Source organism: Vulpes lagopus, chromosome 3 (assembly GCF_018345385.1).
Source record: "Vulpes lagopus strain Blue_001 chromosome 3, ASM1834538v1, whole genome shotgun sequence".
NCBI lineage: Eukaryota > Metazoa > Chordata > Mammalia > Carnivora > Canidae > Vulpes > Vulpes lagopus.
Window position 1 is genome coordinate 108,023,379 of NC_054826.1, and position 15,976 is coordinate 108,039,354.

General features: G+C 44.6%; 1 protein-coding gene across 3 annotated transcripts in view; it reads right to left on the reverse strand.

Annotated features, from left to right (window-relative positions):
- Nucleotides 1-15,976, reverse strand: part of LOC121487491 (katanin interacting protein) — a 193,377-nt gene that overhangs the window by 170,013 nt on the left and 7,388 nt on the right. For all 3 annotated transcript variants that reach the window (XM_041749279.1, XM_041749278.1, XM_041749281.1), the window contains exon 2: nt 1,404-1,459. In XM_041749279.1, coding sequence (XP_041605213.1) covers nt 1,404-1,459 — 56 coding nt within the window. The remainder of the gene's footprint in view (nt 1-1,403; nt 1,460-15,976) is intronic.

Consider the following 15,976-nt stretch of genomic DNA (forward strand, 5'->3'; position numbering starts at 1 on the left):
CTACCAGGAAGGAGCAACAGAACCCACCCTGTTTCAGTTTCTAGAATGGCCACCAGGGCTGACATTTAGACGTTTTCAAGCAGCACCAAAGTCCCAGCCTGCGAACCAGGTAGGATGCTTAAATAAGAAGAAAACCCACACTGGCTATTCTGGCTACAGAGGAGAAAGGAGACAAGAGGGGGCAGGATGACAGCTACTGCAAAGCACCCGAGGTCCTTCGTGGTCCAACCTCAACCTGCCTCAGTTGGCTGAGGTGAGGCCAACTCTGAGGATGCAGCAGGTAAGAGCTGATGAATTTCAACATTGGTCCATACTTATGATGAGTCACATGCCTTCACACGCTGGTACCCCTACACCCATCTGCCACAACGTAAGACTCAAATCCAGACTCCTATGAGCTTGAGACTTGATCCAAAGGCCCTGTGATAACCTCGGGGTCCTTGCTTCCACTTTGTACCCTCCGGCTCAGTAATCTTGCAACCTTCTGTTTCTCTCGGACTTTGACTATGCTCTTTACTTGACCCAAAAAACTGCTGCTCATTCTTTAAGAGGCTTTGCTGCATGCCTTTCTGGAGACCACTGGCAGAGTCAGGAGACCCCTTTTCTGTATTGAAATTCCACTCTCTTTGTCCTTCTCACATGGCATTATAATGATCCTGTTGCCCATCCCTTCCATCTACACCAAGCACACCCTGAGATCAGGGCTGTCTCTCTCATCCCTTATGCCAAGTACAGAGCAGGTGGGCTCAGTGCTGCGGGTTTCAAGAATGGCCACAGTATTTGTAGATTTCCCATCCAGAGGTGAGGCCTATTCCCACCCCTTCAATCTGGCCTGACCATGTGACTTGCTTTAAAGAAAACAAAGTGGGAGAAGTGACACGGTGCTGGTTCCAAGCCCAGGGCTTGAGAGTTCCTACAGCTTCCCCTCTTCATGTTCTTGACTCCCTGAACCCCCCTATGAACAAAGCTGGCTGGCTTGCTGGTAGACGAGAAAGCACTGAAAGAGAGCCAAAACACACTACTGATATCAGCCATCCCCAAGGTGACACAGTGGCTCACTGCAAATGCCTAAGTCCAGCTGAAATCAGCAGAACTGCCTAGCCCAAACTGACAACTCACAGAATCACGAACTAAATGCACAGCCGTTGTTTCACATCACTGAAATGTGGGTTTGATTTGTTATGCAGACAAAGCTAACTGATCCACTTCGTAAGAGATTGTTACTATGAGTGACACTTTGGTTGAGAATTCTAGGTGTCACCTCTCGTTTGGTCCAGGATTCAAGCCTGAAACTCAGAGAGACCCAAGCAGGAAATCCAGGAATCCTTACTCACCAGCATGCTCCCTCAGGTCCTTTCAAACAAAGATGCTTCCCACCCACCTTCACCAGTGACCACATTTACCTCCTTTTTCTCCCGCGAGCACGAGCGGCTTCTGTCACCCTTTCGCAGAGTCTGACCTGTAGCGGTTCAAAAGCAGAACCAGAGATTAAGGCTATTTTAAAACAGCTAGTTTATCACTGCAAAAGCTTTTTATTTGCAAACTGAATAGACGGGACCAATCATAATCAAATGATTTTAAGAAAATGTAGTCTATTATTATAGTGGGAAAATGGCATACTCTTGAAATAGACCAACGGCAAGGAAATGGTAATTCACACACTTACGTTATTTGACTGTAATGAACAAAGCCTCAGCTCTTTAATCTGGAACATTATCTGCACTCTGCAAGGGCTGGCTGTAGATTTCCCAGTCGAATTACATTTTTATTAAATTGTTTGGAATTATATAAAATGCCTTCCACAAAAATGCCTTCCACTGTGCACATACACATAACCTTTGATGAGTGCATACCAATGCGCTTCACCAAACCCCCAAACTCGCCACCTAGGTGATAGTACAGATGTGAATTAGCAGTAATCACCTGCATTTCCCATATAACGGGCAATTTCAGAGAGAATGCTGCTTTTCTTAGAAAACTGGAAGACTAACATTTGAAAGTACATATAAATTCAACAGCTCAACATCATAAGGTTTAAATATGCTGTTCCAAATGCAGTTTTCACAACTCTTATGAAAGTGTCCATTATAAAAGGATTCCTTGATGGAAAATTAATGGATTGCCTTGGTTTTAAAATATAAAATGCGAACCGCTGTGCATTGTCAATGTGTCTTCCAAATTATCCAGAGGGTGGCTATTTGTGAGAAAATCAGTACCACATGTCCTATTAGCCAAAGTACTCCAAAGCAGGAGCAAAAACGCTTAGTGATTATTTATGAGAAGTAAGAAGTGGGGACCCAGTCTCAGAGGAAAGACATTTGTCTCTGGATGTGGCCACTTGTGGTAGGTCTACACAGGTTTGGAGGACGGGGGGGGGGGTGGTAGGGGACCTCATAGCTGGTGATGAAGTACAAGTCAAAGGATAACACTCTAAGGAAGTGAGAATAAGGGGAAGAGCAAAGGTCCAAAGATGAACCTCTGGCAATGGCCAGAAATTTGGGGCCAATAAAGGATTTGGAAAAAAGGCAGAGGGAAAATTTATAGGAGACCCTGGATTATACAGTATCATGGTATAGTAGATGTCTTTTGGGTTATCTGCTCAGCTTATAAGGACCCTAAACTGCCTCCTTCTTTCTTACTCTCCTTCCTGTCCTCAGAGGGGAGTCCCCTGGCAGCCATGACTGTACAGAACCCCAATCTCAGTATGATGCCCTGGGGATGGACACCTGACCCAACCACAGTCAATTGGAACCCCAGCTCCAGGAATTTGAAATTAGTTGGAAAGACAGAGAAGGCAGAGGGCTAGAGCAGGGCTATCTCCATGCGTGAATTTTGATGCTGTCAGCAGCCACCTGCCCTGGGGGACAGACTACCAGACCAGAGAATGCCAAGGCAGCAGAACAAAGTGATCTGAGACTGACTGCTTACCTGCCCTTGTATTCCACAGACACCCACTTAATATACCACCGAGGTGCTGGATGTCAACAGTGGGGGGAGGCTGTATGTGTGTGCAGACAGGGGGTGTATGAGAACACTCTGTACTTTCTACCCAACTTTGCTATGAACCTAAAACTCCTCTAAAAAATAAAGTTCATTAATTTAAAAAATTAGGGAAAAGACTCAGAATTAAGGATCAGGTGATCTGGGTTGTTGGGCCAATTTTATCCCAATCTCCTGATCCCCAAAGCTCTGGAAGAGGAACTAGGGTGGATGGCTCCCAGATACGCTTGACCACGTCTGGTCTAGCTGTCAGTGAAAGGACTCACTGTAGGCCCTAGGGTTGACCAGAGGAGATGGCATGCCAGGTGGTAGGCCACACAGGGCAGAGCCAGGAGCCAGGAGATTGGCCTGGAGCTAGAAGGGGATAGAGAAGGGTAGAGACCAGGGGTCAGACCAGAGCATTCTACCAGCAGAAGCAGTGCCAAGGAAGAAAGATGACAACAGGGGCAAAATGGGCCTAGAATAAAGCTAGAGAGCAGAAGGAAAACAGAGCTAATCTAGGGGCAAATATGACAGTCCCCAGAGTCTGGCTGAGGCCCTTCTGGTGCTGGTCAGACCCATGCTTAGGGACCTGGTCCAGTGGATAGCTGACCAGTTATGGGATCTTAGATAAGTCACAGGATCCCACAGGATCTCTCTGGGCCATATTTTGTACACCACCCCCTTTTTTTATTTTTAATAAATTTATTTTTTATTGGTGTTCAATTTACCAACATACAGAATAACACCCAGTGCTCATCCCATCAAGTGCCCCCCCCAGTGCCCGTCACCCATTCATCCCCACCCCCTGCCCTCCTCCCCTTCCACCACCCCTAGTTCGTTTCCCAGAGTTAGGAGTCTTTATGTTCTGTCTCCCTTTCTGATATTTCCCACACATTTCTTCTCCATTCCCTTATATTCCCTTTCACTATTATTTATATTCCCCAAATGAATGAGAACATACACTGTTTGTCCTTCTCCGATTGACTTATTTCACTCGGCATAATACCCTCCAGTTCCATCCACATTGAAGCAAATGGTGGGTATTTGTCATTTCTAATGGCTGAGTAATATTCCATTGTATACATAGACCACATCTTCTTTATCTATTCATCTTTTGATGGATACAAAGGTTCCCTCCACAGTTTGGCTATTGTGGACATTGCTGCCATAAATACTGGGGTGCAGGGAGCTTGCTTTTTCGAGTATCTGCATCTGTATCTTTGGGGTAAATCCCCAGCAGTGCCATTCCTGGGTCATAGGGCAGCTCTATTTTTAACTCTGAGGAACCTCCACACAGTTTTCCAGAGTGGCTGCACCAGTTCACATTCTCACCAACAGTGCAAGAGGGTTCCCCTTTCTCCACATCCTCTCCAACATTTGTTGTTTCCTGTCTTGTTATTTTTCACCATTCTCACTGGTGTGAGGTGGGATCTCATTGTGGTTTTGATTTGTATTTCCCTGATGGCCTGTGATGCGGAGCATTTTCTCATGTGCGTGTTGGCCATGTCTATGTCTTCCTCTGTGAGATTTCTCTTCATGTCTTTTGCCCATTTCATGATTGGATTGTTTGTTTCTTTGCTGTTGAGTTTAATAAGTTCTTTATAGATCTTGGAAACTAGCCCTTTATCTGATATGTCATTTGCAAATATCTTCTCCCATTCTGTAGGTTGTCTTTTAGTTTTGCTGACTGTATCCTTTGCTGTGCAAAAGCTTCTTATCTTGATGAAGTCCCAATAGTTCATTTTTGCTTTTGTTTCTTTTGCCTTCGTGGATGTATCTTGCAAGAAGTTACTGTGGCTGAGTTCAAAAAGGATGTTGCCTGTGTTCTCCTCTAGGATTTTGATGGAATCTTGTCTCACATTTAGATCTTTCATCCATTTTGGGTTTATCTTTGTGTATGGTGCAAGAGAGTGGTCTAGTTTCATTCTTCTGCATGTGGATGTCCAATTTTCCCAGCACCATTTATTGAAGAGACTGTCTTTCTTCCAATGGATAGTCTTTCCTCCTCTATCGAATATTAGTTGACCATAAAGTTGAGGGTCCACTTCTGGGTTCTCTATTCTGTTCCATTGATCTATGTGTCTGTTTTTGTGCCAGTACCACACTGTCTTGATGACCACAGCTTTGTAGTATAACCTAAAATCTGGCATTGTGATGCCCCCAGGTATGGTTTTCCTTTTTAGAATTCCCCTGGCTATTCGGGGTCTTTTCTGATTCCACACAAATCTTAAAGTAATTTGTTCTAACTCTCTGAAGAAAGTCCATGGTATTTTGATAGGGATTGCATTAAACATGTAAATTGCCCTGGGTAACATTGACATTTTCACAATATTAATTCTCCCATGAGCGTGGAATATTTTTCCATCTCTTTGTGTCTTCCTCAATTTCTTTCAGAAGTGTTCTATAGTTTTTAGGGTATAGATCCTTTACCTCTTTGGTTAGGTTTATTCCTAGGTATCTTATGCTTTTGGGTGCAATTGTAAATGGGATTGACTCCTTAATTTCTCTTTCTTCAGTCTCATTGTTAGTGTATAGAAATGCCACTGATTTCTGGGCATTGATTTTGTATCCTGCCACGCTACCAAATTGCTGTATGAGTTCTAGCAATCTTGGGGTGGAGGCTTTTGGGTTTTCTATGTAGAGTATCATGTCATCGGCAAAGAGGGAGAGTTTGACTTCTTTGCCAATTTGAATGCCTTTAATGTGTTTTTGTTGTCTGATTGCTGAGGCTAGGACTTCCAGTACTATGTTGAATAGCAGTGGTGAGAGTGGATATCCCTGTCTTGTTACACCATCCCTTTTTTAAAACTTAAAATGAGAGGCTGAATCACCTCTGGGGTTGCTTTTCATTTCTCAGATTCTGTTACTCCAATAGGCAACAGTAAGAAAAACATTAAGGTGGGCCATAAAAACAACACATTAATACAAAGAACACAGAGCTTAGCTACTGAGATTTGAAAGCAAATCTCTCTACTGGAGTTCATTAGAAGCTGCTTATTCATTAAGTTGGAAAATAATTTGCTTATTTTCTAATGAAGATAATTTGCTCTAATTATGCACACTTGTAATCTAATGTCCCGTCCTCACACCACTGAGCCCCTTTCTCCTCTGGGCACCTTGACGTGGAGGCTGCTCCTTCTTGCCAAGGACAGAAGGAACGAGATTACACTGGGCCTGTCTACTGCACAAAGCATCTCTGAGTACCTTCCTACTCATATCTCATGGTATTCTCACAACACTCAGGGAGGGAGATGGGAGAAGGTGACATTAATATCAATAGACGCTGCTTGCAAAATTGAGGGGTGTTCCCCTGCATTTTGCAAGGTGACCTGTCAGTTTCAGCCATGAGATGATAAATTAGGCCAAATGTAAATGATACATGTGTACCTCATATTATAAAACAGACATGTGCCTGGGGAATGGAATAAAAAAGAAAACCACGTGAATGCATATAATATTCTCCCACTTAGGACTTCAGAGATTTTACCCACACTTTTTTTCCTTAAGATTTTATTTATTTATTCATGAGAGACACAGAGAGAGAATGAGAAAGGCAGAGACACAGGCAGAGGGAGAAGCAGGCTCCATGCAGGGAGCCCAACGTGGAATTCCATCCCGGATCCTGGGATCACGCCCTGTGCTGAAGGCAGCACTAAACCACTGAGCCACCCCAGCTGCCCTTTATCCACACTTTGGATTTATTTTCAATGGTTAGAGGATTCTGACACTTTGTTTTTTTGTTTTGTTTTGTTTTTAAGATTTTATTTATTTATTCATGAGAGACACAGAGGGAGAGAGAGAGAGGCAGAGGCACAGGCAGAGGGAGAAGCAGGCTCCCTGCAGGGAGCCTGAGTTGGAACTTGATCCCAGGTCTCCAGGATCACACCCTGGGCAGCGCTAAAATGCTGAGCCACTGGGGCTGCCTGGATTCTGACACTTTGGTTTTACTTTGCTCTAGATGCAGATCATAATGCTCAGCACTACCATTCAGAAGGGAGGTGCATCTTCCTTGGATGACAGCTTCTGAAGCCATCAGGCAAGGGAAAGTCAGTGTCAGAATTACCCTTAAAAGAGCTGTAAACCTCCTATGAAGTACAGTCCACAGCCTTTTTGTTCTTTGAAGGAAATTCTTTTTTTTCTATTTATTTTTTTTTAAGATTTTTATTTACTTATTCATAGAGACACACAGAGAGAGAGGCAGAGACACAGGCAGAGGGAGAAGCTGACTCCATGCAGGGAGCTCGACTTGGGACTGGACATGGGACTGGATCCGGTGCCTCCAGGACCACACCCCAGGCTGCAGGCGGCGCTAAACCGCTGCGCCACAGGGGCTGCCCTCCACAGCCTTTTATATCCACTGCTGTAGTTTACTGCATGTGTGAAATATTTGGTGCATATGGAAATGTACAGTACATGATAAAAATACATATGCCTAATATCATTTTATGGTATTTCTAACTAAATTATTCACATGGTAATTACTCTCTCTGTTTTTCGTGTAGGAGAGTGCTGGGGGTGGGCGTGGGGGGTTGGGCAAGGGTGAGAACCAGGCACCAAGTTCATGAATGTTAATGTTTGTGGGACACAGCTCCACTGAAGTGGACACCTACTACGTGCCAGGATCAACACACAGGCTTTCTTTCTTGACTTTCAACCACTCCTGTGGATCAGGGGTCAATAAACTTGTCCTTTAAAGGGCCAGTGTGTAAATATTTTTTACCTTACAGGCCATAGGTTCTTAAAGTTACAAAGTCTCTGGTGCAACTACTCAACTCTGCCATCATGGCATGAGAGCAGCACTAGACAAATGGGTGCTGCTGTATTCCAAAAAACTTTATTCACAAACACAGGTGGTAGGCCGGACTTTGCCCCCAGGCTATAGATTGCTTACTCTTGCTTTAGATGGACTGTACTAGCCTGTTGGCCAAGGGAGAAATGAAAAACAAATGTTGAGGGGGTGATTGAACTTCTTTTTCAAGGTCACAAAAATGTAACTTGTAAGTGACAGGGCTCAGTGTGCTCCTAATGGCTATCCTCATTAACACCATCACCATCGCAATCATATTAATCATTACCATTACCATGGGAGCTTACCTTAAGTCAGGTTTATTCTGTGCCAGGCAGAGTTCCAGGTTAAGTACATGAATCAACTCATTTACTCCTTTCAGCTACCCCCAAAAATAGGCACTATTTTCATCCCGCTTGTCAGATGCAGTCCCTGAGATCCAAAGAGATTAGGAAACTTGCCCCAAATCACCCAGTTAGTGAGTAGAGGAGCTTTGATCTGGATCTGAGCAGGCTGGCTCCAGAGTTTGCACTCCTAACCACTGGACTGCACTGCTCCTCAGTCAAGGTGCTAAAGACAAGTTCAAGAACACCAGAATGGGCCTGGTAAGGGAAGGAGTTTGATGTAAGGAATTCTTTCGGTCATGTAGCTTTTTAATGTACTTTGGACTCCTGGAGCAATTAATAAGGGGATTGATCAAGGGAAAATGATTTCCCAGTGATCAAAGAAGACAGTGTTGCCAGCAAGCCAGCTAAATGCCATGAGATGCCAAAAGTGGTAAGGCAGGATTGGCATTAGACACTCACTCCTGTCTACTCAGGTGAAATGCTCAGTCTTGGCAGGAAAGGCTGGGCTTTGGAGAATAAATCCAGTGGAAGTCCTGCAAGCAAAGAGGGCCCATGCAGGGACCTCCCCACCACAAAGGAGCTTTGAACAAAGAATTTGCTTCTCTCCACTGGGGTAACGGTGCAGCTGTTAGGTTACTAAAATGAGTTTATTTCTTCTGTTGTCCAAATACAAGGGCTTATGTTGCATTCATTTTATATATCTATGGAATTTAATTTAAATGACAAATATCTCACTGAAATACCACTTAATCTCACTAATTGGACTGGCAAAAATCAGAGGTTTGACAATGTCCTGTTGACAAGAGCTAGGAAGCTGACACTTTTGAGCATTGCAGGGGGAAATGCAAAATGATATAGCCGCTTTGGAAGGTATTTTGACAATATCCTCAAAAGTACAAGTGCATTTTCCTTTTGGGCTAGCAAGGGCACTTCCAGGAATCCACCACAAAGAATCCACCTCCACAAACAGGAAATGGATGTACAAAGGTACTCACTGTATCACAATTTGCTATAGCAAATATTGGAAATGACCCATAAGTCTACCAGAAAGGACTGGCTAAATAAATATAGTGAATCCGCACAATGGTACAGAATACTGTGAAGCTGGAAAAATGAATGGGCAAGTTCCTTATACAAGAGATAGTCATATGTTAAGTGAAAAAAAAATCAATAGGCAGAAAGTATATGCACTATGCAACCTTTTCTCTAAGAAAGAGGAAAATAAGAATACTCATGTTGGTTCTACTTGTTTAAGGAACCACTCAGAGCTACATGTGCAAGGGCAAATCACTGTTCCTTTTTATATTGTTTTTATCTTTTTTTTAAAATTTATTCATAGACACAGAGAAAGAGAGGCAGAGACACAGGCAGAGGGAGAAGCAGGCATCATACAGAGAGCTTGATGTGGGACTCGATCCAGGGTCTCCAGGATCACGCCCTGGGCTGCAGGCGGCGCTAAACCGCTGCGCCACCGGGGCTGCCTTGTTTTTATTTTTGAATGATGTATTTGAACCTATTTCCTTTTGAAAAAATTAAAAGAAACTTAAAATATTAAATGTCCAAAAGGCAGATTCAAATTTTAAAAATATACAATGGGAAATGCTGTAGACTATTCCCATCAGAGAACCCACAAGAAGGTTTGGTCTGCTGGAGAGAGAGTAGCCTCTGCAAAACGCAGCACCCCAAAGCTTGTTGGAGACCACACGGTATTTTAGGAGGACAAACTGTCTTCGTCTAAGAGACTGACCTGTACAATGCACGAGAGATAAGAATGATATGATGACAAAAAAATGTTTTCTGGAAATTGGAACAACAGTTTCTTGGCTAAGCCAATACGCTATTTGGTGACCTGCTCATTTATTTAAGGGCAAAGTTTCTGTGAAATGGCCACACAAGATGAGAAAGGAAAAAGAAAAAGGAAGGAAAAACAAGCAAAGGAAAACTGAGACCTGTCTAGACGGGCTGTCTGGAAATCGTGGTTTCCTTGTGCTTACTGAGCACCTACCTAGACAGCTTCTTCCCCAGGTCTGCTCTCAGGACTCCCTATCATACAAAACAACAGAGCCATGTGGCTCAGAGAAGTAAAGAAACCTGTCCAAGGTCAGAGCGAGGAAAGGGAAGAACCGGATTAGTAACCAGTCTGGCTGCTAATCCAGTGTTCACTCCACCCTGCTGGCACCCACCCACTCATCAAGTCCAGGGATGGAAGCACCCTGGGGCCCCACCAGTGTCATTACTACCCCCCCCACACACACACACACACACAGGTCTTCAGCCCCATCCCAGCTTCCTAGACTTCCACCTCCAGCCTTTGCAAAGAGACCTATGGCAGAGTAAGGTGGCAGGGTGGGGACAGAGCAGCCTGGGGAGCACCTGCCCAGCCTAAGGGGAATCCTTATTTGGTTTTGTTGTTGTTGTTTTTTGAGAGAGACAGAGAGAGTGCTGCATGGGGGGGGGGGGGGGGTAGAGGGGGAGGGAGGGAGGGAGGAAGAGAGAGAGAGAGAAAGAATCTTTCTTTAAAAAAAAAAAGATTTTATTTATTTATGAGAATACACAGAGAGGAGAGAGAGAGGCAGAGGCACAGGCAGAGGGAGAAGCAGGCTCCATGCAGGGAACCCGACATGGGACTCGATCCTGGGTCTCCAGGATCACACCCTGGGCTGAAGGTGGCGCTAAACCGCTGAGCCACCTGGGCTGCCCAGAAAGAGAGAATCATAAGCAGGCTCCACACCCAGCACGAAGCGGAGCTTGGTCTCACCACCCTGAGAACATGACCTCTGCCAAAACCAAGACAGACGCTTAACTGGCTGAGCCACCTAGGTACCCCTGGGGAAATTGCTATTTGGCTCCAGCTTCCAGTTTCCATGCAGGAATGTGGGCCCAGTCTCACTTGGTTGGATTTTTCCAGAGAAGTCCAGTATTAAGAGAAAGCTTCTAAGTTTTAAATTTTGACAAGTAATTTAAAAAAAATTAAAGATCTATATAGATCAAACAAAAAAGCCTTCTAGTTTCTAACCTAATAGGCAACTAGGCAGAAGGCTGGAGAATCTCCTGTATTTACCTCGATGCTATGGACCATTTTTGCAGGGGAGGGAGGAGAGCTTTTTAAGGAAATCTCATCATAATAACAGAAATCTGTTAGAAAATTTCTGCTTGGAAGACAGGTAAACGTGGGCTCTGCGACACACTTTCAGATTCCTTCCAATTCTCCGTGTGCACCTCCAGGCTGGTTCTGGGGACTTTAAGTCACATTCTGTCGTCTGAAAACCCAAAACAATATCCCTGTCACTCTTCCTTTGCATTTTCTGTGTAACTCAAATTCCCAGGGCCCAGTTTACTGCCAAATTACCTGAGATAAACAAGTCATGCTAAGATCCTATTTTCCTTTCCAAACCCAAACAGCAGCTGGCAGCTAGAAATGGTTATTTATAACCTGCACGCTGTTATGCGCATTTGCTTGTGCATTTCTAAAAATGCTTAGCCATGCATTCTTTGGCTGCCTTCATAATTACATGAGAGCCTGGAGACAATGCTGTGTGGTGGCAGAGAGGGTAGATTGTGGGTCAGCCCGTCTGGCTCAGCTTCTCAGTACCTGTTTGGAAACACTGATAGTGCAATTCCATTTCACTCTATTGTCAGTGTTAAGATAGTACATGTGAAATGCGTAGAATGGTGCCCTGCACATAGTAGGCGCTTAGCAGGAAGTAGTTCACTCCCCCATAAACAGCTGACTGTATGTTCAAGGATCTCCGTGAGTTCTGTTGGACTCTGCATCCCAAACATATCTGAATCTGTTGTTTCCTCTCCATCGTCCCTCTGTGAGGCCCATAATCATTGCAGAGTCACCTGGTAGGTCTCCTGCCTCCACTATTGCTGTGCTTTTCCCATGGAAGCCAACTAAAAATGAGACCATATCCCTTGCCTACCTGACCCTCCAGTGTGTTTTCCTCTGCATGTTTCTCTTCCTGTTCGAGCATGCTCACAGCCACACCCACGCCACACATCCCAGCAGCCCGCCAGTCTTTCCTCTGCTCCTTGGACTCACGATTCCTTTGTGTTCTAGTGCCTTTGCTCACACGGTCCTGGTCCTCTCCTGTTGGCTCCTACTTATTAATCACATCTCAGCCTAAAGGGACCCCCCCTCCTCAGAGAGGACTAGCTCCCTCCCTCCTCCCTCCTTTTTACCTGCTGCACAGCCCCGTCTGATCTATTTCGTGTTAGTGTGGTTGTGGTTTATCTCCCTTGTCCCTAAATATGGCCACTGGCTTTTCTTATCACTGGATTTCCCACACCTGGAACAGTGCCTAGAATGGATTGGACATCAGTGGACATTTCTGGAATCTTTGAATGAACGAATGAATGAATGACCAAATTTTTGAATGGACAGTGTTGGGAAGACAGGAGGCATGGGTACGAACTGCTGTGAAGACTTCATCTTCTCTCACAATGTATCTTCCTGACCCTTTCCCCCTGCTCTTTCTCAGATGGTGAAATGAAATATGACAAAGTGAGTTTAATACACCACTGGAGATAATTGGAAAATATTGATTCTTTTTCATTTGAAACAGTAAAGATAAGAAAATGCCACACTTCTGTAATCTAATCAGTGGCTTATGTGACAACATGCTTCCCAGGCTAAAATGTACTTTGCTTGACCTCTATATCCATCATACAAGTTCCTAAACCTGTTCCAACTACACACACCAACCCAGCCCTGTCTTCCTAACCAGGCCCCCACTGAATACAAGTGGGGACACTGCATTTGTCAATCTATGTGAGCTGGTATGGATGTATTCACATTAAAGTGTCTCTTGAGTATTTGCATTCCACTCACCCCTCCTCCCAATGATCTGCCAAGTAGCCCTGGAAAACACAGAAAATGATGCATGATCTCCCCTGGAATCCTAAAGAAAAAGGTATGTTTCTTCCTCTGACAGCTAATTTTTACTGAAAGCCTATTAAGTGCTGGGTACCATTTTAAAGGGCTTTAAATAGATGAATTCACTTGATTCTCAGAGTAGCCCTATCAGGAAGTCCTACTATGAATCTCTGTTTTATAATTTCAGAGTCCAGACACTAAGAGATGAAGGAACTAATCCCCTGAGGTCATGCAGCCTCAGAATTGGAGTCCCCTTGGTAGGTTTCCAAAAGCTCTGCTCCTTTCTCTCTTCCCCAGATGAGGAAGGCTCATGTAGTTAGTGAGCACCAACTCAAAAGACGTGAAGGGCAGGAGAGCGAGTCTAATCCTCTGCCCTGGTTTTTCAGGGTTGCCTTCTGTAGGCTTAAAATAAAATCTCCATCTCCAATCATGCAAGAAGCAGAACTTCCCCCTGCAAGGGCTCATTGGGAGGAAGGCTTTGTCATGGTTGGGGCGGGGGGCACTGGACAGAAATGGATCTGTGCCTGTTCTCCCACTTCTGTGGGCACATTAACTCCCCAGGCCTTGGCCCCAACATCTGATAAATGACAGCGGTCACACCAGATCGGAAGTTACTCACTAGCTGAATCCAGCCCACAGACATTTGTTGGGTCTCCTTATTTGAAAAAAAAAAAATTGTTTTTTCAGCTGACATCTACAGCTTGGGTGATTTCACATTTTAAAATCCTGAGTCCGGGCAGCCCCCGTGGCACAGCGGTTTAGCACCGCCTGCAGCCTGGGGTGTGATCCTGGAGACTCAGGATGGAGTCCCACATCGGGCTTCCTGCAGGGAGCCTGCTTCTCCCTGTGCCTGTGTCTTTGCCTCTCTCTTCGCTCTCTCTGAATGAATACATAAATAAAAAATAAATAAATAAAAATAAAAATAAAATCCTGAGTCCTGGATTCTTTTGGAAAACCAAAAGACATGGCAACACAGGGCTTGCACTCCTGCCTGGCATCTGCTGTCTTGAGCTGAGGACAGTAGCCCAGCAGACAGCATGGTGTCCTCTGGTTCCCAGCCCCACTGGCTGGCTGTATCCCTGCCACTGAGGTCAAGTCCAAGTTGTCACTTATCAGCAGGTCTGAGAGGTTTTTCCCTACAGTAAAGATGAAAGTGAAGGTCCATGTGTCCACATCTCCAGCAAAAGTGAGAATCATTATCATCATCGTTCTAACTGCAGTGAGCATGCCAGGTCCTGATCTAAGGGCACTGCATCCATGAATGCTTTTAATTTTTACAATAACCCCAAGAAGTAGGACAACTATCATCTCTATTTTACAGATTATGGAGGGATGGAGGAGGCTTCAAGGAATTAGCAGACGATCGAGTTGTTTATGAAATTGAGGAATATTCCAGGTATGCAAAGTATATACAGGTGTTGAAAGAATCTGACATAAAGCAGCATAACAAAATAAACCCTGGCCACTGTGGTCACTTATATTACCTGCCTGGTCCCTACAGGCTTCAAAACTTGTATTCCTGCATGGAATCCTTAGGGATCAGAAATCTATCTAGTTCCCTGGACGAGATCTGTTTAAGTCCTTTCTGGATCTGTCTGTGATTTTAGGTAGGTTTCTAAAAGCTATCTAAATAGTTTGGGGAAAATAAATAAATAAATAGTTTTGGATTCTTCTTTAAAAGATTTTATTATTTATTTATTTATTTATTTATTTATTTATTTATATACTTAAGTGAGTGAGAGGAGGAGCAGAGCAGAAGGGAGAGGGACAAGCAGACCCTGCACTGACTACCAAGCCAACAAGTGGCTCGATCTTGGGATTCCAAGATTGTGATGTGAACCAAAAACCAAGAGTTGGACACTTAAGCAACCAAGCCACGCAGGCACCCCTAAATAGTTCAGGAATTTTTTTTTTTAAGATTTTATTTATTCACAAGAGACACACAGAGAGAGGCAGAGACACAGGCAGAGGGGAAAGCATGCTCCCTACGGGGAATCCAATGTGGGATTCAATACCAGAACCCCGGGATCATGCCCTGAGCCAAAGGCAGATGCTCAACTGCTGAGCCACTCAGGCATCCAATAGTTTGGGATTCTTGAGAAAGAGCATATGTGCACATGTATGTACACGCGCACACACACACACACACACACACACACACACAGTGCATTGCAAAGCCACTCAGAGTTTATAAAGAGTGGGTGGTCCCTGCAGGGGTTCTGTGATTAGTGGCCAGGTATCCCTGGTGCTCCAACTTGCTGCCTGGTGCTACATTCACCAGTAACCCTCCTATCCTCCAAGGACATGTTAAGTCAGGAGCTATCTCCAGAGAATCCATCAGTTAACGGTGGTCAAGGTAGCATCAGAGTCAAAAATGAGGCAGGAGGGACACCTGGGTTGACACTCAGCAGTTGAGCGTCTGCCTTCAGCTCAGGGCATGATCCCAGGGTCTGGGAGAACAGGATAACAACAGGGGCTAGAGATACAGTAAAGGTAGCTAGGTTAGAGCATGTTATTAGGACTGGGTTGAAATACTCTAAAGGATAATGTCTAGGAACCATACTTTTCTCATTAGAGAAAGAGGAACCAGTTGAGATCTCTAGAATCTTGGCCTGTAGGCTTGGCTGCAAGGACTTTTACTCTGCCTGCTTTATGGAGACCAGCCAGCAATTCACTAAGGGACAGATCAGTTCATCTCTTTCCTGGTTACAATGTCAGCCCAGCAAACACTCATGTACATCTTCCTGTGCTAGTCCTTGTGCCAAGCGCTGGGTATACAAAGGAACCAGAGTGGGTGTCTATCCTCATAGAGGAAGAAAGGCACGGAGCCCAGTACCTGTGAGACAGCAGGATACAGGAGGGGGCCATGGAATCCCGCCATGTGGGAGGAGTTAATTCTACAGGTGGCGTCAGTTACCGTAATCTACAGTGTGGAGGTGACTTGAAAGGAGACAGCTGGCAGGGAATACAAGGGGGAAGGCA